This window comes from Poecilia reticulata, linkage group LG21 (assembly GCF_000633615.1).
Source record: "Poecilia reticulata strain Guanapo linkage group LG21, Guppy_female_1.0+MT, whole genome shotgun sequence".
NCBI lineage: Eukaryota > Metazoa > Chordata > Actinopteri > Cyprinodontiformes > Poeciliidae > Poecilia > Poecilia reticulata.
This window is the reverse complement of record NC_024351.1, coordinates 2,948,492-2,973,042: the sequence shown is the minus strand read 5'-3', so window position 1 is coordinate 2,973,042 and position 24,551 is coordinate 2,948,492. Positions and strand designations below refer to the sequence as shown.

The 24,551-nt window shown below is 37.1% G+C and overlaps 1 protein-coding gene across 1 annotated transcript in view; it reads right to left on the bottom strand.

Moving 5' to 3' along the window:
* Nucleotides 1-24,551, bottom strand: part of map3k5 (mitogen-activated protein kinase kinase kinase 5) — a 79,717-nt gene that overhangs the window by 43,226 nt on the left and 11,940 nt on the right. Inside the window, exons 2-6 of the mRNA XM_008397315.2 lie at nucleotides 15,642-15,781; nucleotides 13,693-13,716; nucleotides 7,278-7,471; nucleotides 4,855-5,023; nucleotides 3,259-3,365 (exon numbers count right to left, since the gene is read on the bottom strand). Of these exons, the coding sequence (XP_008395537.1) occupies nucleotides 3,259-3,365; nucleotides 4,855-5,023; nucleotides 7,278-7,471; nucleotides 13,693-13,716; nucleotides 15,642-15,781 (634 nt within the window). The remainder of the gene's footprint in view (nucleotides 1-3,258; nucleotides 3,366-4,854; nucleotides 5,024-7,277; nucleotides 7,472-13,692; nucleotides 13,717-15,641; nucleotides 15,782-24,551) is intronic.

Genomic DNA, 24,551 nt, shown 5'->3' with positions numbered 1-24,551 from the left:
ACGTAGCAGAAACTGTACAGTTTTTGGCATCATAAATCATGCTTAACCTTCCACCAGAGGAGCGTAAAAGCTTTCTGAACACCCAAACGAGCCTAAAGGACGTCATCTGGGTGAGTTTCTACACGATGTCGCTGTAATTAAAGCTCTCAGGCTCCCTGCAGAGGCATCTCTGCTGCAYGCCAGAGTTTTGTTGCATCCTCATTCTGTCAAACAGCCTCACTGCACTTCACGTTAAACTTTACTAAATTAGAAATAACTAGGAAGCTACAGAAATCTTTAAGTATAACAGCTAAGTCATGTTTTTGCCATCATATCCGATTTAAATGGAATTATCTGGTAAAGCTTTTGCTAAGGCTTTTTAACGACCCACTGATTCAAATCAGGCCGGGATAAAATRCAAAACATGCTGGGTGCAGGACGGCATGGCGTGTTTTTCTACTGAAGGACTAAAAAGATGTGCAGCTGATGGAAATGTGAAACAGAATCAACAGGCTTTCTGTGTCCCTAAAAATCTGAAATCAGGAGAATCGAATGTCTCCACTTTTATCTCAAAATGGCAAAACTAAGAAAAAAGCAAAGTTTACATTAGCACTTATCAAATGTAAAACACTGAAAACATTTATGTTTAAGCTTTTTTTGTTCATAGACGACTTGATTGTATTATTATAATATGCAAAAATTATTGTAATTGTATTGAACTTAATTTAAATACATTTTCAATCTATTCTGATCATAACTATTTGAAGCTTTTTATTTTCATACTTGCATACACATATTTGTGCCTTAGGGTTTTAGTATGTTTGTGTTTGGATCATTTTAATATTTATTTCTGGTGCTGCCTTTCTACACAGTTTCATTTCAGGTTCTCCTCAGGCTTTATAACGAACCAGTGTGTCTATTTTATACTTAATTTGACAGCTACTACTGTGTTTTTACATCTGGAGATCCGTTTCCAACAAGAGGGGTTTTAATCACTAGAAGGAAAAAGAATTGGGAAGTTTTCTTCTCCTGTCACACAATTAAATTAAAACAATAAGGTTGGAATTTGATTTGAGAAAAAACTTGAATTTTTTTGTGATTTAAATCAAAATATTAAGAAAGTGGATATAGCTTGTTAAAAGAAATGTGAAAAAGATTTTAGCTATTAAGTCTATTTTTACGCATTGGCACATTTTGCCTGTTGCAGGTCTGACTGTTGATTTTTACTTTATTGTTAATATACCTTTTCCACTTTTTATAATTCACGCAGACTTAATTTTTTCTCATTTTCTCCTTTTTTTTTTAACATAATTTCTACTTTAATCTTAAAAAATGTAATCAAAAAAATTGTTTTGTTGCAAAATTTGTAGCAATTTTTGGAAATTGTGCTACAAATTCAGAAAACTTAATGCTGAAAGTGTCTGGTTTGCACATCTCACATCATAATTCAATAATTTCACTTACATTGGTGTTAAATTTCCAGATTTTCTTGACAGATTACACTAGTTATTGATACAAAAAGCAGGCATTTAACAACTGCAACAAAGAAAGCATCTCCTGTTATTGTTTATTACTCTTGCTTTTCTGCACAACTGTTTTTAAATTTTGGGCTTTTATGTCAGAAACCTTAAAATGCAACTTTTATAAATGTGTTTCTATATTTTCTACTTACATAAGACATTCGTCTTCTTTACTGCGTGCAACTGAAACGCAGTTTCTCTGCTGCATGTTTTTTTCTCTCAGCAAAAATAAATCAGACCACACATCTCCTTTACTTTATCTGCAGGTACAGTGACTCATCTCAGCTTTTGTGAGGCGAACTGGAACAAAATATCTGCACCACATTCTGCTCATGAAGCCGAACGATGGATTTTCTGTCTAACATTTWTTCTATGCGACTGTGTAACCAAGCAGAAATGGTCCAGGTTGCAGCTGTAAACTGAAAAGTCGCTCACATTCGGTGTCAACAACTGCTGCCAGATTAATGACCATCATCCTTTATTTGCTGAATGAGGCAGATGCACCATAAAAACCGCAGGAAGGTTTTACAAGAAAAGCAGCTGCTGTGAAAGAAGCAGCCAAAACCCAACTGTGTGGCACATCTGTGACATACTGAGGATTTTCTGTTTGGAAAATAATAAACAGCCACTTAAAACCTACATATGTGAACTTCAGTATACTGATAAAATTAAGCAAAATAGTTTAAAACATCCTGACAAAGACAAAAACAATTAAATTATAAAAATCCCCCATTAGAATTCACTACAGGGTAGTTCTGCAGCAATGCATTCTGGGTACAGAACAGAGGTCATTTGTCTTCAAGATGAAGTTGAAGACATCTTTAAACAAAAAAAAAAACACAAAGCAGGCCGAATGAATGTCGTTTATTATTTGGAAAGTGAATTTCTGGATTTACTATTTGGCAACATTTAGAAACAAACTATTTTGGTTTTAGATTTTAGTATCAATACTCAGCCCAATAAGTTCACATATAAAAAACTACAAAAAAGAAAAAAAGGAGTACATTTCTACTAAAACCACAAGAAATTCTGAAGTTTATTTCAGAAAAAAGAAATTCCGATTTTGAGGAATTGAAAATTTCACAGAAAAAAAAAAAAATCTGGGATTTTAAGATTAATCTCAGATTTTTTTCAAGAAGAAACTTGGACATTTCTGAGTTTAAKAAGTCAATAAATTGCTAGGAAAAACTCAGAAATTTTTAGATTAATCTCTAGGAAAAAAATGTGAAATTTTTGAGGTTGACAGGTGTAAAATTTTCCAGAAAAAATGTAGAAATTTTGAGATTAATCTAAAGAAAATTCTAGACAAAAAAACTTGAAAATTTGAGTTTCAAAAATCAAAMATTTGCTAGGAAAACTCAGAAAGCTCAAGGTTAATCCCCTAAAAAATTTTCTAAAAAAAAAACAACAGAATTTTTTTTTAGATTAATCTAAAAAACAATTCTTGAAAAAGAAAACTTGACCAGTTCAGTTTCACAAGTCTAAAATTTGCTAAAAAACAAAACAAAAAAAACAACAACAAAAAACTGAAAATGTCTTAGATTAATCAAAAATGTTCTGAAAAATGTTCTTGCTTTTTATTTTTTTTTATTTTTATTTTTTTTATTACAATGTCCCTCAGAGGTCATCGTTCAAAATAAACCAAAATGCTTTCTTCTAGAAAAGTTTCCTGTGTGTAACATCTAATAATTAAAGCCTTCAGGTTTGGCAGATCAGCAGGCTGTAAAGCAAAATGCTACTTGCATGTTTTCCGTCTTACCGGTTCAGTGCAAAGGCATAGTGAAACTTCACGTGTGGATGAGCCATGGGGTCAAAGGTCGGCAGCTTCTCGAGAGTTTCAAMTAGCTTCACAATGGACTCATAATCCTGGAAGGCAAATAAAAAAAGGCAGCTCAGTTTCTGCTGCACCCTTCTCCTTCACACTGTTGACATAAAGATTGTGGGAACAGAAGCAGCTCCTGCAAAACTCTGACTTSAGCAAGACATTAATCTTCTCATGCCACCGTGTTCATGCAGACGCTCCACTCKCTCGAGCAGCGAACGCATGCCGGTAATTGAGTGGGCTCTTCATCATATTTTTTGTTCCTTATATTTGCCTACATATTCACTCCAGCCACTGCCTGCTGAATAATTCACGACATCCTGTATGCTTGTTGTCCTAATGAAAGATTCATGAGGCTGTGCGATGCTTTTGGTGAGCAGCAGGATGTGGACAATGAATGCGCCACAAAGCAGAGATGAAAGATGGGGAAGAATGGAAGTTTTAAAATGAGCGGCACAAAAGATGCGCCACAAGCTCTCCGCAGGTGGTTTGGGACGACTTGTGTTTGAGGAGAAACGATCCTCTGAAGGGATGAAAGTGGCTGAGGTGACCTCTTCCAAACATCTACCTTCAGTCGCTACGTCTGAGTTTACTTTCCTCTTAAATGTGACATTAAGATCATCTTTGAGGTTTTGTTGTTGTTGATTTTCTGCTAAACGAAGCTGCAGCTAATGGTTGTTTTAGTAATTGACTATTACCAATGAGTAAAATACATAAATACATTTAAAAATGTATATTATAAACRGACATTTGGACATTTATCATCAATAAAAATACAATTGACTCGTTCATTATTTTCACAAGAGCTATTCCTTAATACTGAACTGTTTCTGCTAAAGAGCAGATAACGGTTATAGAAACTAATTCAAATCTTGCTAATGCTGCTAATATGTAGCGCTGTTTAACGGTTGCCTACCAAGATGGCGGATTTCTGGAATGACTTACTTCTGGCCCGGTCTTGTGGGAACCGTCTATAAATAATGAAGTGCTTYAATGGAGTATCTAATTGGGACCGATTATGTCATGGATTGTGTTTAACRTATCATCTGTCATTAACAACTTTATCTGGCATCTTATTGACTCTTCATTTGTTTTGTAKAAAACTAAATCTGACTTTCAGTAAATTTYCTGGTGCTTATTCTTAATTGTGCACCTGGAAAACAATTAACTTGTCTGGAGAGAGAGTTCCTAAAACCTCAACAGGTGCAGCAAATAAACATTTTATTGTTYATACACTGTGCCAGACAAAATACGTTTCACAATTTTTTTTAGTTAAGRWCTCGAGTTTGAACACTTGGAGACATTTCTGACTGCTGCCATCCAGTCACTGAATGTTTTAGTCAAGCACAGCTCGACTGTCACAGAGATATGGGTAAACATGGCAACAGTACAACCTGGAGACAGTCCGACACAGAGCATTAAACATTTTCTAACTTGGTGCCGTGTCTGTCCTCAGGTAGGAGGAAAATATCTYGTCTTTTTCGCTGCTTGCTGCTCAGAACAACATGTCGTTTTTCATAGCTCAGTGCTCACCTGGATGTCTCTGTATGTCAGCAGCAGGTTGATGACCACGTCCACTGAAAGACACTCCACGTTGTCCAGCCTCTGCTGAATTCGGCTCAGTTCGGCTGACAGCTCCACGCCGGTGTAAAGTTCCCGAGCTTTACGGATCTCGTTCAGAATGGTCTCTCTGAAAAAATGGCTGCAGGACAAAAACGATACTTTTAGTTAGGAAAACCAATCAGATTTATGTTGTTTTGGCTTTTTTTATGTTTCTGACCTTGAGACACATTTTTATATCAGACTGAGTTAATACAAGTTAAAAAAATTATAGAATTTCATTTATTAAAGCCAAGGTGACCCGTTAATGCTTATGATAGGTCTTCACTTTTTTTTTTTTACAAAATCATTTTTAGATAAGTCTGGTTTTGAATTCCTTTCACAATAAGCCGTTTAAGTCGTTTTAGGGTCTCTGTCACTTTAAATCCATGTAACCTCCCTCCTAACCTGTGCTGGAATTCTGCTGGGGTTGCTAGGTGACGGGCTGGGCCCTGCTGAGGTTGCTAGGTGACGGGCTGGGCTCTGCTGAGGTTGCTAGGTAACCTCAGCAGAGTGCTGGTGGACTATGATTTAACAAGAGGGCCATTTTTTTAAGCACATAAAAACATTTACTTATTACTAAAAATACCGGGGTCGTTTTTATTTTTAAGTGCTTCGGCTTTTTTAGAACAACAAAAATGTGAATTTTGAATAATATGTCCCATTTAAAAGACAAAAACTAGTTTTTAAACATTTTAATTTACTAAAATAAATGGTGAAACATTTTCAATCTCAAAAATCCCTTTTTGTAAATCTGTAACAATGATGTATAACCTTCAGCGGAAGTCCATGTCAGTAGAGAACTTTAACTTCCTCTTACTCAAACAACCGTAAGGTTTCCTCAAACTGGGCATAAAGTAAATAAATGTATGGCCATCCTCCTCCTAAGGTAAATATGTTAAAGTTAAATTTAACTGACAGCAAAAGTATTGGTATTCCTTTAACTTTTTGGAAACAGTTGAATATTTTTAACGCCAGCGCTCATGCGTGTAGTTGGACACACCTGGTTTTAATTAAACGATACACAAATATTAGAATGGGCCAGTTAAGAGAAATACCTAAATTCATTTTTATCTGTGTAAACTGAACATTGAACTTCACAGATCTTATTGATCCAATTTGAGAAATAATGTCTAAAACTGGTAACGTCACGTCAAAAACGTGGTTCAGCAAAGTACTGACTAATTACAGGGACATAGCACACTTTAAAATTATTTCTATAATGACTTTACAGCATTTGAGACCACCGTGATCCAGACTGTAAAATGGTCTGCATTGACAATCACCATCTTTCCCTGGAAGACATTTCAGTCTTTATTTGAAGGGGTGTGCATAAGACTGACATGCACAGTCAGTCTTATGCACCAACATGTCATTAACATGATATAACATGTTAATGATGTTATGTCATGTTAATGACATGTTAGTGCATAAGACTGACATGCACAGTCAGTCTTATGCACYAACATGTCATTAACATGATATAACATGTTAATGATGTTATGTCATTAACATAATGACAGATGTTAATGACATARCATCTGTCATTAACRTAAATAAGTHTTTATGAATGTTTATGACTTGTCATGAAGTGTCATTCGGTAAATAATGACACTTTTAATGCAAAGTTGCTCTAAAAGTTGCATTAAAAGTGCCAACTTTGCATGATTTTGTAAATTRTGATAATTTAATGCAAAGTTGGCATTTTTAATGGACTTTTAATGCAACATTAAAAGTTTTAGAGCACCTTTGCATTAAAAGTGTCATTATTTACCGAATGACACTTCATGACAACCGTCATAAACATTCATACAGACTCCTTTCTGCCCATGACAGATGTTATGTCATGTTTTTGACAGTGTCATGTCAGTCTTATGCACACCCCTTCAAATAAAGTGTTACCGACATTTCCATCTAAATCAATCAATCAATCAAATTTTATTTGTATAGCACATTTCAGCAGCAAGGCATTTCAAAGTGCTTTACATAATTAAAATAAAAACAGAAATAAACAGTGAGAAAGAGAGAAATTTAAAAAATAAAAATAAAAAAAACAAAAAACATTACATCATTAAAACGTCAACTAAATGTTGAACATGCAATTGGTGCATTTTACAGCTTTGCCATTTCTGCTTGGATCCTTCGCTGTGTCAATAAAAATGGTCCGTAAACAGAGTTCTTCCTCTGCAGAACAGCCAAAAACAGGATGTTTGTTCATTCAACATCCCTTCTTATGAGCCGCAGTGGCGAAAGCCTTTTTATTAGGTTACAAAATCTTTGCAACATGACCAAAAGGACAGATTCACAGCCACGGGATGGTCGCTGATGACACACACACACTGCAGGAAAGCACTCACTGAGAGTTGGCCTGTGACACTTTGAGCAGCTGAATGAAGCGGTCCAGCAGCGGCATGCAGATGGGCCCCAGCAGCATCTCGAAGCTGGGCTGCATCAGCTCCGTCAGGCCCTTCATGAGGCTGCTCTCGCAGCAGTACACCTTGTTGTGAGGTGTGACCATGTACGGGATGAAGGTGTAGTTGGCTGAACATGTCTGTGGACGGAAAACACAAACATTAAATGCTGTTGGAGTAACCAGTAAAGCAGTGTAATCGTTTATATTTACTTCTCACTTCACATTAGAAACAGTTGAGACGTGCCGTTTTTCATTTACGGTGTTTTCACACCTGACAGTCTGGTAGATTTGGTACAACTGGGGATCAAAATTGCAACGCTTGTTTCATTTTCAGCTGGTCTGTTTCTCTTTCACACTGCATTGCATCAAACGATCCAAACCCTTTGAAAAACCTGTTCACCTCCTCGCCTGTGGGGGCGCTACACCAAGAACTACTATAGGAAATGACATTAAAACCTCAGAATAAGACACTGAGTAAACTTTTGTTTAAGAAATGTAAACAAAAATGGAGTAAAAATGGGGTAATTTAAGATTTTCTTTGGCAAAGACAATGAGTCGTTTCTCCCGCTAGCGCTAAACACGTTTGTTTTGGTTGCATTTACCCAGAATATTCTGCGCTATAGTTCACTTCCTGTTTTCGGAGCGGTCTCCAGTCTGCTTGGTGTTCACACATGCCACCAAATTTCACTTCAACTGAAACAAGATGCAAGTTTGTAGGTGGACCAGTTTGTTGTTTTGGTCCATATCAGAGTTTAAGTATTCACATCTCAGCAGATTTCCAAGACAAACTTTAATAAAGTTGGATTAAAGTGGACTAAACAGTACTGGTGTGAATGGATCCTTAGTTTCAGTCACAAAATATTATCTTTCTTCAAAGAAATTTACACATTTAAATATTAATTTTAAATGCATATTATGCGACACCTTGTTTGGACTTTTTCACGCGTTTTTACGGCAGTTAYGCTGATTATGTCTATTAAAGTAAATAATCGTCATTACAGCTTTTGCTTTTCATTCATGTTTGGGTTTGTATCTCACTATACTTGCAGTCATTTAAATGAGAAATCATACATGATATTTGGAAAAAGTGATGAATTTATGGGACAAAATACACCAAACCCAGTATAAGACGGCGCTCATCCAGGAAATAAGTACTGACCACAAATTTACCGTATTTTCCGCACTATAAGGCACCTAAAAACCTTCAATTTCCTCTAAAGCCGACAGTGCGCCTTATAGTCTGGTGCCCCTTATATATGGACCAATATTGAGCCACAACAGGTCTAGCAACTACGGTAAGCAGCCGCCGACTTCATTTTCCCCGTAGAAGAAGAAGTGTGCGGTGCATGCTGGGATAGTTGTCAGAACGCTGGCTTGTTAATAAAGTTTGATAATACATTTAAAGCCAGGGGGTGGAGGGGCGGGAGCAGAGAGACAGAGGCTGTGGCTGCAGTGTGTCGGTTGGTCTGTGTTACCCAGAAAGCAGTTGGGCACAATATCGCAACACCAACACCGTGAGTGAAACGACTGGGGCAGCTACTATATAAAGTACTCGGGACCACTTCTTTACAATGTGGATGTGTAATAATAGAGTACGGAACAAATTGGCAACCTGAACTGAAGCGTCTATTCTATGCGCCTTATATATGAAAAAAGTTTTAATTGAAGATGCGCCTTATAGTGCAGAAAATACGGTATCCAGTGAGGAGCAAAAGTTTGGAGATCCTACAAACCGGCACCCTAACTGAGGCTTTGAAGGCACTTTTTGAAAAACTCAGTTTTACTGTAATTTTCTGAAGTGGTGAAAAATGACTCAACAAAAATTACAGTGGATCTTGGTGTTTATAGCAGTTTATGACCACAGTTTCCCATCAACAGCTAAGATCCACGAACAGCTGAACAAAAAATGTCAGTTTTAAATTGTTCAAATCACTAAACGTCCGATGTGCAACCTTCAGTTAGACAGAACTTGTGACACATTGTTGCACTCCCTTTTCTCCCAACAGCTGCGTCGCCAAATATTTCATATGTTATACTTTATGGTAAAACAATCAGTCTGTGCACCATTTACAGGAATTTAACTGCACTACAGTAACGTAGCCATCAAAATGTTACAATCTTTAGCTTAGAGGTAATTTTCTGATAGAAAAGTAACTTATTTTAATGCTACACAAAAGCAACTTGCATGGGAAATTAAATAATCTCACATAAATTGAGAGACAGAGAAATGTATCCCTCTTACAGTTAATCAACGTTTGTAAACATGTGTTGGCAACATTTAGTTTTATTTAAACAAGAAATCTGCACACATCAGCAGACATGTTGTACCGAGAACATAAAAAGTAACAAATTGAGTAAAAGTAAATATCTTCTGGTTGGGAAACCATCTTGTTTTTAGTGAGAAAAGTAAAAGTGCTCACTCCATCATTTTATGACTGGCTAATACTAATCAACACATTCTGGTTAGAAGGAGTTTTCTATTAAAGAACCAATCTGTTTTCTGTTCAGAACACCTGCTGGTTTTGCTTCGTCATAATCTGTCATCAATATCCGTACATGATCATGATGACTGAGTTTTAGCTAGATGTGCATCAAAAAGCTGCTCTTTAGCGTTTAATATTCCTGATCTGCTCTGAAATCGGGAAATGTTCTAAACTTCATTCTTAAATAAACAACTAAACTTATTTCTGAATTCCCATCAAAACTAACTTGATAGAGAATAAACCGGACAGTTTTTTACTGTAAATAGATGGGAAGAAGAGTTTCAGAGGAAGTTTAAGCTGCTTCCTCTGCTTAAAGCTTTTTATTTCACAAAACATTACTGTGACTAAGTCAGCATGAACACACAGCAGCTGTGAGAACAGCAGCGATAACTACGCCATTAAAAGCTTATTTCTTATTCTACAAACGCTGACAGGTATACACTTCGATGGATTTAGCATTTTCCTCCAGTCCACTGAACAAATTACAGTGAAATTTAATGCTGACCTGCTGCAAACCTTTGCAGACACCATCACTTTCCTCCATCATTTGTCTTTTATTTTGCTTCATGTCTTATTTCTGCTGCAGCCAACAGCACCGACAGGGCTACTTATTTACATCTCGTTTGTAGACATCCGTGGTTTGGCTGTAATGACAAAACTCTGGTGGCCTTTCTGCTGGTAATTAAAGAAAGAGGAAATGTGTGGTGCGTGCACACAGCTGAAGCACAAAAAGAAAACCTTGCAATGTTTTCAAAAAGAAAAAAAAACTTGTTAGATGAGCATCAGAAGCTGAAACGCAGCTGCTTCCTGACTAACAATCGATCATGTTTTCAGCTGATGCCTTCACTGCCACTGAAAAGGAAGTGAAAGACGGCACGGTGCAGCGATGAAATCTATCAACTGATAACAACTTCCTCCTGTGCAACAGAGGATAATGACATCAACTCTCTGAAAAAACAATAACACCCTGACCCCTGGTTCTCTTAACTAAAGCATGCTGCAAAACACTGCTGCTATATTTAGCTCTACTGTCTGTGTATGATTCATGCCGTCACAGGAATCAAATGGCAGGTTTGTTTCCAGGAGCTGCTGAATGTTTCAGAACAGCTGCAGCTCATCTGACGGGAACTTGAACGAGTCGTTTACAGGTAAAAGCTCACCGAGGTGAAACAGACTTTGGCTCAAGGGGAATCTGAGGCCTGGGATTGATGATGAGTTGCTCTATTTGTTAGCTCGTCACATTAGCAGCTCATCCTTAGCAGCCAGGCTGAAACCTGCTGTTGCAGCGTAATTAAACAGATTCTGTTTCTGCAGCTTTCACCAAAAGGGAATATATTATACAAAACTCGCATCTTCCATTTGAGTCTCAACTGCTTCTAAAAACAGCCAAGATGCTACAAAAAAAAAATACTGAGTGGGTTTTGTTTTTCTTTAATAAGTTTATATATTTTGGTGTCTGGAAAATGAGCAGTTTCAAAACGTCTGGAATGTAACATCATAAATCAGCAGGCGACAACCCCAGTGAAGCCCAGCTCGTTACCTAGCAACCCAAGCTGAGCTCCAGCATGTTTGGTCAGCTGGTTTTACCGTTGTATGCGCTGTATAATGGCTGCTGGAAAAGACAAGTGTTTTATTGTTGACTTCCAATTCAGAAACAACTTGCTGCATCCTTGTTAGTTGTGCAGGAAGCTCTACTTCTGCTTTTCAAAGACGCACAGTTGTGTAGTTGTGCATCTCTTTGGAGTCATTTTCACATGCGAGTCAAAACGTTGAGTTTGGAGACGTGACCAGGTGTGAACATTTTGTGGGGGTGAACGCAGCGGTACGAGCCGCATCAACGGTGACGGAAGAAAAATAAATAACTATAAAGAGACATTTATAGTTGCAATGCATGGAGGCAGGCAGCTTATTAGGATTTAAAGTAATAAAAGGCACTAAAAAAGCTAATTCTGAAAGGAATGAAACTAAATGAGACCGTTTTGTATTGTGCATAAACTTATTCTAACCTGTTCAATAATCCACCGTTAAGACTTTTTTATGCACCTACCAATGATTGACCGATAAACGTTACCAATCTAGCTAGCAATGGTTCATTTGTCCCACAAGAAAAATAAACTACATAGAATATATACGATAAAATTGTCCTGTCAATTTTAACATATTTAAGGTCAGCTTACATATTTTCTAATGAATTCATTAATTTTAGATACATGCGTTGAAGAGATGTGAACAACCTGTTAACTCAGAGAATCCCTTCTTTATTCCACACAAGCATTAAATCTTTGGTAGTTTGTAAAAACACAGTGAGTTCACTGGGAAATAAAGCTGCTGGAAATTGCTGGAAATGGATCCACAAAATTATAAACCAATTACCTGAGTTTTAATTATGATGGCAGGCAGTTAAAAATATCACATTTCAGACAGTTTGTGACTCGAGCTTTAGATAGAAATCCAGTGAAACATCTACAGAGTATTTTATGCACTCAGAATATTAAAGACAAATTTTTTTGTGTGATTTCAGTGTTTTATGCTGACAATTCAGATTGATCCCATTTATGTTAATATAAAAGTTTTACAGTTAGCTTGGATCATTTGACAGTGCACCGTGAAAATGTTGCAATTTTGGTCCCCAAAAGAACTGAGTCAACTGGACGATCAGGTGTGAAAACATCTTAAGAATGAGTTTGAAAATAAAAACCATCTTGAAAATAAATAACTGTAAAACTATACAGCTGTGTAAAACTATACAGCTGTGTTTTGTGAGAAGAACGGATCACCTTTCTACTCCTTTGAAATGTTTTTATTCTTGAGAGAAATATAACAAACATTAAGAAGTTATGAAACACTTGCATCACTGCTGATGTTTTATACGACCAGTGTGCATAAAAACACTGCAAAAACTAAATTTTACCAAATATTTTGCTCTAGTTTCTAGTGCAAATATCTTAGTTCACTTAAAATAAGACAGAACTTACAAGAAACATTTCAGCAAGAAATAGGAGCTTATTTTAAGTAAATAATTCATTAATATTCCACTGGCAGATTAATTTATGACAAGATATTTGCACTAGAAGCTACACCAAAACCACTTGGTATCATTTAGTTTTTCTGCAGTGAAAGCATCCATGTCTGCTGCTACAGAGTTGCTGGAGTTCAGAGGCCGGCGTCTTACAGGAAGTAGGGAGAACAAATGACAGTGGGTGACATGAATGAGTTCACACTCTGATCCTGAGATAATCAGCACTTTTCACTCTGCAGGAGTCGGAGAACAGAGCGTCTCATGCAGCGCAGGGTCAACTCTGTCCACTGAAAACCTCAGCCTTTATATCTCACATCAGCCAACATTTATCAGGCAAAATGTGTTGGTGTAGCAAAGTAGGAAGCTTTATCTGTTGCCTCGGCTTTTGCAAACAGCGATAAAGGTAAAAGATATATCTGCATCAGAATCTACAAATGAGATTTTATGCAGAGGTTACAGTTCAATCTGCCAGTTAAAAACAGGATTTCCTCAGTTTTAAGGAACCACCTTATTTGAATGCTGCTGCCGTTTTTTGCAAACCAAATTCTCAAAGTGCCTGAAGTGTTTCATGCACCATGTGTGGTGAATCACACGAAGCAGCTGTCATGTGGGGAAATAGCATCTTGAAAGTGAAAGAAGAGACTTTTTTTCATATTTTAACCAAACAATTATCACAGCTCCTCAACCACAATTTGCTGCAAGAGTGCAAACCTTTATAACGCTGAGAACAGAAGCATAAGGCTTTCGCTGCTCCGTTTGTAAACCAGCATGTTCTTTACACAACATAATATGTGTGAGAAACGGGTGAGTAATGTGTGAAAACGAAGGAAACGGGGGAAAAAGCTTTGTGTACTTACAGTGTTCTTCTGGCAAATTATCTCCTGAAATAAGAGCAAAGAAAATATGTTCAGAGGCTGGACAGGAACATTTTCTCCCAGGGATAATTTACTGCTATCACACCTGCTGGGTTAAACCAATCAAAGCTGTTAGTTTAAAAATATAACAAATAACGGCCTCATATGCTAAATTAAATAAACGTCCTCCAGTATGAAATGTTAAAACGGATCCCTCTAGCATGTATATTTGAGTTTTCCCTTTGGAAAAATGTCCATCCATCCATCCATCCATTTTCTTGCACCCTTTGTCCCTCAGTGGGGTCAGGAGGGTTGCTGGTGCCTCTCCAGCTAACGTTCCAGGCGAGAGGTGGGGTCACCCTGGACAGGTCGCCAGTCTGTCGCAGGGCAACACAGAGACACACAGGACACACAACCATGCACACACACTCACACCTAGGGGCAATTTGGAGAGACCAGTTAACCTGACAGTCATGTTTTTGGATTGTGGGARGAAACCGGAGTACCCGAAGAAAACCCACCATGCACAGGGAGAACATGCAAACTCCATGCAGAAAGACCGGGACCGGGAATCGAACCCAGAACCTTCTTGCTGCAAGGCAACAGCTCTACCAACTGCACCACAGTGCAGCCCCCCTTTGGAAAAATTACTATTCTGAATTATTCTTCTAGTAATTTTTAAATAACAGCATTGTGCCATTTTCATGTCTAAAGATAATTTTGGCACAAATGTATCACCTCCTGTGTTAACAAGTGCAACAAATGTTTGAAAACTGCTAATTTTAATCATCATGCTCCAAAACAACTAATCAGAGATTCAAAAATACCCTGGAGTGGCTCATCTTTCTCACATTTATTCTATTGAGACCAAAAAAACAACAGAGATATTTAAGTCTTCTGGTTTAAACAGGTGGAGAAATAATTTCATCTCAGTCAAACTGGCAAATCATCTCCTGAAATACGAGCAAAGAAAATGAGAGAAGAAGAAGAAGAGCAGTTTTTGGGTCTTAACACAGATTCTCAGTTGGAATTAGGTTTGGACTTTGACTAGACCACAAAAAACACTTAGATCTAAACTACTTCATCGTAGTTTTGGTTGTATGTTTATAGTTGGAGGGTTAATGAAGCACAGTTTCTGTTTTCACAGTTATTTCCTTCCCTTTGTTGGTTTTCAACAAGAACTATTAAAGTTTGTGATTCTAATGTGACAAAATGTGAGAAAAAGTTCAAACTTAATGCAAACGACCAGATTTTCTCTCTGAATAAAAACTTCAGGCAGGAACTTGTCCAGGTTAAATGAAAGAAATAAAAATCACAGAAGAAGCTGCAGAAAATGAAGATATTAAAGTAAAGAGATTAACGGCGGAACAGCGAAATTAATGAAAGTGTAATTATTTCACTTTTAAACCATCTATGTGCAAGAAAATAAAAAATATGAGAGCAAACTTGTACAGAATAAAGTCAAAAGAATGAGAATAAAGTTGTAATATTATAACAATAAATAATAAAGTCAACGTAATAAGATTATTAACTGGTTAATCCAAAAATCAGTCCTACAATGTATTGCTGCCAAGTTAAGCAGAAATTAATTTTTTAGCTGCAAATGCATCGTTTGCTACAGACATGTTGTTGCATTTTAGGCAATAAAATGTCTATTTTCATATTTAAAAAAAAAAGAATTAAATTATTTGTGTATTTGCATCTTTTAATGCATCTAATATTGCATAAAAAAGGCTTGAATTAAGAATTTACCAATTATTTAAAAATCTGATTAATCACCAGAACACAAAAATAATTGTTAGTTTCAGCCCTACAACAGATAAAACAGTAAATTAACAAAGTTTTTCATTGTATCTGTGCCACGTGCACCAAACTACATCGTTATCAACCTGCAGCCTGAACCTGGATGTAGCTTTAATGGGCGGTGGAGCGTTGCAGACGGGCCGGCTTACCTGCAGAGACTGGAGAGACTCGGAGTTAGTGTCGCAGTACAGGATGATGTTGTTGGCCATGCTGAAGCTCTCTCTGACTCCCAGATGGTAGAAGAGCGAGGGCTGGCGGAAAGCATCTGTCATCTCCACAACAGCTATGTCTAATGATGAAAAACAGGTGCAAGTGTAACGTTAGGAGTCCATGCAATTTTCTAATTGACTGTAATACCAATGCTGATCGGCTTGGTTCTACGTTTCATATATCCCGTCTATAAATGCATACAGTGCAGTGAGATTTTCCCCCAACTACTGCCACGTGTCACCAGCAGGATTCTGGTAAAAGGATGGAGAGTCCTCACTCTGGGGGAAAAAACTAAATATCCATCGTCAGCAAAGCAGCCTCCTCTGGAAAAAGCATCGGATTAGGATCATGGCGTTAATGAGGTCGTAAATAAAAACACATGGAACAGTTTGACTCTCTTCTTTAATTAAACATATTAGAGGTTAAATGCCTACTAACTTGTAAAACAAGCATGCTGGTGGTCATTAGTTGCATCCATAAAGTAGAGGGGTGGATGATGTCACCAAACTCACACGGTTACGCTCCTGCATAGTCAAAGGAGCCAGTTTCCAACTCTCCAGCTCCTTCTGGCACAAATTCAGCGGATATTTTCAGAGCAGACCCACTTCAGGTCAATTTAAGTCGGATTACAAACTGTAACCGTGTAGAAAAAGAGCCAAGCAGCCAGAATGGCTTTTCAGTTCAATGGAAATGTAAAAGTTAGCTTTTCACAACTCCAGGACACATCGGGAGTCTGTCGATGTTTTCTGTTATCAAAATGGCTTCCATGATTTCTAAAAAGCAGACGCATAGCATCAGGGGTGCCTGCAGGATATTATCGGAGGGTACGCACAACACTGTCACTGCACCGGACCCACAAGACCACAACCACATCTCCAATGTGCATAATGTGCCTGCACAAGCCTAAATCACATAAATACACATGCACATAAAGCGTATGACCCACAAAAACAGCTGACCTACTCCCTAGTGTGAGAGGAGAAGGTGAAGCAACAATGTCTGCTTCATTTCTTCTCTTTTGGTAACGTTTCACCCAGATTTAACTGTTCAACCCGCAGATTTAGTGCGATGCTCAGGAAGAGTGCAGCAGATGTCACGGTTGGCCAACCGGGCGACCCATCAGCTCTTAAGTTCACAAACTCACAAAAAGCTCATGAAGCAACCCCAACTCTATTTTTTTCTTTTTTTATGTAAAGGAAAATTTTAAGGTACATCTGGAGGTGCTAGAATGACTGACATCTACATGTCTGCGTAGAAGGTAGCCGCAACGCTACTTAACAAGCTAACGGCTAATACCAATACTGAAAATATTGAGTTTGTCTAAAATAAATACTGAAAAGCATAAAATATTTAAAATATGAAGGTCAAAATTCCTTCAGATTAAAAAATGTTTGGGGATTTCTAGAGCTTTGGCCATTTTTTCCATAATTTTAGAGAATCAACTTGGATGGATGCAACTTTTTATGATTATAATTAAGCTGTTTAAACAGGTTAGGTTAGATTTATGGCCTATACAAAACATGCTCATTACATCATTAGATATTTAGAATTCAGTTTTGAGCTCCTTTCAGAAAAAGCAGATTTAGGGCCTTTTGTTACTTTAAGCACTTTTTGCTATACAATTTATTAATCCAAAAACTAATCAACAGATTAGCTGCAGATGCATCTTTGCTACAAACGATCACTAAAGGAATGCTATTTAATTGCATTTTAGGAAATAAAATGTTTATTTTCTTGTTAAGTGAACTGAATTATTTGCATCTTTTTATGTATTTTTAATAATGTGCAAAAAAGTCTTAAGTGGCTAAATGACAAATATGTAGAATGTGCCCATTTTTTTTATCCGATTAATCGTCAAAATAATCAAGTACTAGCCATTATTACTGGCTTCTAGATGAAGGTCGAAGGAGTTAATCGTCTCCAGAGAAGTCTAAAATAAATCCATCTCACTCTCTCTTTTCCCTTTCCTGCATTTAATCTCTTCATTTTTCACATTACCAAGAAAAACCTTTAACAAATTCCTGCAGAGAGACATAGCAGTGATTGGAAATCACCAAAATGTGTCACATTGCTGGTCTGTTTTTGACTCCAGCATCAGCTGAGAGGAGGACATGTGACCCGTTACTCTGCTGAAGGCTTTATGCAGCCTTCTGTCAACATTATGTTGGTGGTTCTGATGTTTCACTGGCATGCCTTCAGCTCTGCTGAGCAATCACGGCTGCTCTCCAGGAATAATTAGAGGCTGTGCAGCCAAATCACTCTGTGAGAGATCTTCAGTTCTTCTCCTTGAAATCAAGAATATTCTCCTATAAATGGTGAAAAGCTGAATATAGATCAGTTGACGGTGGGGAAAGAAAATCACAAGGCTTATGTTTGGTCAAACCTCTCAATTATTTTTCTTTAAAGTCATTAAATTTGGCAGTCGCTCAGATTCCTGGCAGTGGCTCTGATTTTGTTTCATTAACTGGTGTAAAACCAATTAGCAGTTATTTAGATTGAAAACCAGACATGATGAAACTTGTTTAGGAGAATTTACACGTGATTCAGTTTTAGAGGTTTTGTAAAATCGTTAATTGGATTTTATTGAGACAATGATACATTGAAATTTATCGCGATAAATAATAAACAATACAATAAATGCACATCGTTAGAATGATCTAATTGTAAATCATTTATTTGCTCAGCATCTTTTTAAACAGATGTTACAAAGTTACAAATGACTCAAGACTCAGAAATGTGTGTTTCAGAGTCATGATGTCAGTTTGTGATTTTCCATTGACTTTCTCTTTGTTAAAAATGCACCAGCAGCGTTATCACATCATATTTGTTGTAGTTCTGGCTGAGAAATTCGGATTTTCATTGTTTGTATTCGTTCTGCCTCAACAGAAAACATTTTCGCGTGCATAAGAAAGTTCCCCACCTCAGTTTTTGCAGCGTTTTGTTTTCTGAGTGAAAATAAAGCCGAGTTTATTGCATCGTTTCCGTCTCAACAGCTTGTTTGCAATACTCCCCTTCAGATGTAATATTGATGGGGTTAGCTGCCAGCGGAGAAGTGAGACAAGCTCATCTTTTATTCAGCAGGCAACCTGTGCTGCTTGTTGGCATTCAGTCGCATCTTGTCTGCATAAGGCGGCTTACGGGCGAAGATAAACGACCTTTCTTTACGCGTTTGTTCAGGATTATCGAGGTTTTGAGGAAGATAAGAGGTGAAACTGTTTCAACTTAGAGCTTTCTGATGAAATCTTGTCTCCGGTCCAGTTCTGATTGTGACTGCTTTGGGCCAAAAGACGATGTCAATCATAAATTGTTCCCAGAGAGGATTAAGGTTGAAGCTAACTTGGTTTGAATCAGAGAATGGCCGTTCTGATACGCAGATCTGATCGTTCAGAGAAAACACAAGCCACATCACTACTCTGAACCGCAGACCTTAAAAGTCCTTTCTATCCGGTCCTCTGCCCACTTAGCTGCTAATGAAAATGGAAATGGAGGCAGCTTTTTGTAAAGCTGGGCAGAAAGATGAGGCTGATGATGAGGAACTGATCATCAGAGGTCAAGACGAGAACCTGCTTCCTGTTTCAATTTCAAAGCTTTGTGCTGAACTGCTGATCATCTCAAATCTGCAGCTGGAAACTTAAAGCATACATTAGATCACATTCAAGCATTGGAGTGAAATTCTCAACCTTTGACCTTATAGCTACATATTTAGGAGTGTATTAAAATACCATGTCCTGTTACCAGGGCGATAAATCAATTTTAAAATTAATATTTAAAATAAAAATAGATCTGAGAACACAAGTTTTTCCCCCAAGATCTGCAAAAATGATTTAATTTGCATTTGTTGGATACAGATTAAAATAAAAAGGTTTTGCTCTGAGCCTCATCAAAAACACTTTAATCTCTTCAAAATGTTTTTTCACACCTGCCTGTTTCTGCCAAATGGTTTCTAAACAATTTAATGAGCTTTATTCGTCCCTCAAGGAAAGAGATTGGACATATTTATTAATAAAATGCAGCTGTTGAAGAGCTAAACCTGCCTAAAAGCTAAATATGCCACTGATGGGAGTTATTACGGTTATTTACTGGAGATGCTTTAAAAGTCCTTAATGTTTTCTACAAATAGTTTGATCTGATTTGTAATTACGACCAAAGAGGATGTGAGGAATATTAATCCAATTGGTAATATTGACAATTTTAATACTTACCAGCTGAACACAGCTACAAAAATGGACGTGACTGTTGAAAATGAAGAAGTCTTTCACTTTATGGCCAAGCTACATTCTCATCGTTTAAGAAGTTTCCAGACACTAGAGAGGAAGTTACTTAACCTTCTCACCCAGAAGTGAGTCACTCTTTTCCCCTGAAAGGAGGATTACATTCTTTTCTGGGACAGAAGGAGGGATTTAAAATCAGGTTCAGAGCTGCTGATTCATATTGTGGTCACACAACACCAAGCTGGAAACTGATTGAATATTTGCTTGGTCACCTCCTGCAATTCATTTTTATCCAGACGCATAAATGACAAACACAGACTGGTGTTTGTGAAGAAGCTCAAACTTTCTTAAAGCAATAAAAGCTGATATTTAGTGAGACCGCCTGGTACATCAGTTTCTCTCCAGGAAGTTCAAATGTTGCATTACTTACAAATTTTGCCTAGATAAGCAATTTTCCCAAATCTGACCAATCACTTCCTGTCACAGCAACACAATTTGCTGGACGATGAATTGATAATCAATAATATTCTTGTTTTGAGACCATTTTTAAGTACTATAATGATAACTTTATAATAATGCAAGAACACATTCTCATCTATAAACTTTAAATTCTGACAAACATTTAACACTGGAGCTGGAAAACATTTTAAATATCTAAAATAAACAAACAAAAATGAATTATGAACTTTCTGCAAACTGAATTTTACCTACAAAAAGAGTTGAGACCAAAGAACCAGATTCAAGATTTTTACCATCCAGTTTTTGGCAGAAAGGGAGAAAAAAAGAGAAAAAACATTTTAATTTTATAATTCACTGATTTTATGCTTACTGCGACACGCCAACCAATCACCTTAATGTTTTCAGTATTTTCTAGGGCTGTAGTGATACAATAATCTCGCGATACGATACACGATATTCTGCTCCTGATGCGATACATATTGCGATATTCAGCAAACGATACAATTCGGTACACTTTTGCGATTTTCTGAAAGATTTTAGAGGGACAGAGGGATTTTGGTGACATTTTGTGACTGTTATAGAGTTGGATTGAATTAATTTAACTGAAAACTGATTAAAAGCATCAACTACACAATACCTGACTCTGGTTGGACACAGACTCAAAGCTGGACAAAATGAATCAAAGAAGTGGTGAGAAAACATGTTTCTTTTAATTGAAACAGTACAAACTGTAGCTTACATGCATTTGTAAAATAAATAAAGTGCACCAAGTACCTGCTCTGAATAATTTGATTCCTTTTTTATCTCGACACTCTAAGCCTGACGACCTAATCACTCTCCCGGCGAAGCAAGCAGTGAGTGAGAGAGCAAGGTGATAGTTGGATGTTACGATACTTACGGATGAATATCGATTTTTTTCTAGGAAAGAAAATATCGATATATATATCGCAAAATTGATATTATTACACAGCCCTAGTATTTTCTTCTTTTCTGACCAATCACTGCAACTCGGCTGAATTTTGAAATTTAGAAAGGCGAACCTGGAAGATGAAATAATTTCAAAACGTTTGCAGGATTTGCTTAAACTGTGCATGCAGTTCAGAATCAGAGTCACTTTATTCCCTTTGCCAATAAACAGATTCACAGAGTGGAAAATTGCTTGGTGTTAATATAACAAATATAAAAACAGAATTTAAAATAGATATGCAGTGGGGGAACAAAAGCATTTAGTCGGTGCAGGTTGTCCACTTATAAAGATGAGAGGCCTGTAACTGAAAAACCTCAACTACGAGAGACAAACGGAGAAAAAGTATCCAGAAAAATCACATTGTCTGATTATTTAAGAATGTATTTGGAAATTACGGTGGGAGCAACATTTCTGTCTCTCACGGACCTGAAACATCTACTTTCTCGTTTCGTCTCTCATAGCTGAGGCCTCTCATCGTTTTAACTTGCACAATTGGTGGCTGGCCAAATACCTTTTCACTGTAATAAGGAAAAGAAAAATATCCAGAGTAGCAGATGCTGTGGTTTTTCATGAAACATGCTGGATTTGCCGAGAAACGGAGTTAAAAACCATTTCGTGTGTTGCTATGTGCCCGTATCGCACCCTAACAACCTTTTATGTTTATCAAAATGTCAATACATAATGCTAAAAGCTCTTGCAATTACATTAGACTTTACAGTGTTTACATTGTTCTCAAGAGCCAGATGTGAAGGCCTGCTTTTTTCTTTTCTAAGCCGGGAAAACCTCGGCTTCACTCGAGGTACAGTAGGTAAATAAAGCCCTTGTTACAATCAATTACATAACGAGACGCCGTAACCATGGAGACGGAGTACGGAAACTGCTGTAAATGATGCGAGTGAAGCCGTCAGTGTGTGATTTCTCCCTCATCGCTAACGGAGAGCGAGGTTTGTGTTAGCAGAGAGAGATTTTCCCACACAGAAGACGAGGACGGAGAAGCGTCCCAGGGCTCCACTTCACATCATTTCCCACCGAAGGGAAGTTTCTCTTAACCCAAAAAGGAAACCTTCGAGAGCCTAATCTTCAGAATCGCTGCAGAACTTCCAGGAACAGCAAATATGTGACCGTTTTTACTGATCCAGCTACAAAAGTGGGAGAGTTTCACTTCAAAAACACCAAATCTTACCAAGTATTTCTTGTCTAGTTTCCAGTACAAATAGCTTAATAAACCTGAATTAAGACAAAACTAATTTAAAAGTAACTTATCAGCAAGATATAGAGGCTTGCTTTAAGTAAATAAGTTCTAATATTAATGAAAAAGGGGAAATTGTCTTGTAGTAAATGTTTCTGTCAATGGGACTAGAATTTTTTCGTTAATATTAATTAATTACTGACTTAAAACAAGCCTCTATATCTTCCTGAAGAGATATTCATGAGTTAGTTTTGACTTATTTCAAGATATTTGCACTAGAAACGAGATTAAAAATACTTTGTAAGATTTGGTGGATTTCATCTCTTGTTTGATGCTTTTAGTTGTTAATCAGAGTGAAAGAAAAACACTTCTGTATATTTTTATGCAAAACACTGCATGTGTTTGCAGTTCAAATCCAGCAGGTGTTTTGGTAACAGCTATGGCGAAATCCCTTTGACCTGCGGAAACATGCAGAAATAATCCAACCAAACTTTTCCTATGCCTGCTGTTCCTGGAAATTTGGCGCCGATTAGGAACGCTATGCACTCGATGGTTTCCGTTCTGGAAGGAAACCCACCTTAAGCTCCTTCTTTCATCCAGCAACACTGACACTAATTTGATGTTTTTCCTTCTTCTTTGGAACTTAATTGTGTTAACTTTTACTTGCTTTGTTAACTGTTAATGTTGGAAACAAAAGAGTGTTTCAGGCAAAAACAAGCCGCTGGGTGTTTGCCACCATAACTCACGTGGATTGGAATTTTTATTGATCTTTTCATGTTTGCCAATTCGTCATCAGGATAGCTTTGTTTGAAAACTGTGCAGGTTTTATGTGAAAATGTTGGGAGGAAATTTTCTCCAGGTCTACACTGAGGTTTAAATCGACGTTCTAGACGAAGAAACCATAAAAAAAGCAAAACCAAAGCAGAAAAAGTAAAACGTAGCTCTCATAGATCCTCCAGTCTAAGCAAATTAATCCCTTTTCCCTCAGGACTGTCTGGGGGAATTCAAGACGACGACTATTCTGTAGTCTCAGTGTCCTGCCCTGCAGAGAGCTAAATGCAATCTTTATTTTTAGATACAAGTGTGCTGGAAAGAACTGACCCAGAAAACAGAATAAAACATGTTGCAGGAAGCGAGTCCAGCCTGGCTCCCTTTCACCTCTGCTCCACTTTGTAAAACCTCCATGAGGCAACAAGCGGCGGCACCGGGCCTCGGCCCCCAGGGGGGAAACGGCAGAGAACAGAATGTGAATCCATCCATTCCCGACAAACGGAGAAGGAAAAACATGCGCTGCTGTTCAAGCCGCTTTGACATCCGTACTCGATTCACTTCCTGCCTGCTTTTCAGGGAAACTGGATTCAAGTCTGTGACTATAATAAACAGTTTCACTGTGTCTCGGTTACTTCCACTAAAAAGTTCAAGATAGAAAAACGTACAAGACATAAACATGACATAACATCTGTTATAAACATGAAGGAATCTTCATGAATGTTGTGTTGTTCGGTAAATAACAATTTTAATGCAAAGTTTCATTAAAAGTCCATTAATGACACTTTTATTGGACTTTTAATGCAACTTTGCATGGAACAAACTTACTTTTAGGAGTGCAAGCAAAGTTCAAGTCGTAGTTTTACCACATCATGCTTTTTATTTTTACTTGATTTAGCAATATGTACAATATATAAATATATTTTTGTCATGCATGATATAAGACTTTTACGTTTTTTGTGAAATAAATCAAGGATTTTGTGAGAATGATAATGTAATAGACAGATAATATTATATTCACGCTGAATTGCTAGTGTAAGTAATAACTTTACAAATTAAATTTATTACGTTCTATTCAATTTTATTATCTTCATTGCTCAATTGAATTATTTCAACTTGGCAGAGGACTAAAAGCATGAAAGAAAACAAGCAAGGATACAAAAATAGACAAATAAAAGAACAAATACAGAAAAAAATACAGTTTGATTGTTGTTAAGTTAAAATATATAAAATAAATAAATCACAGTTGCAGTTT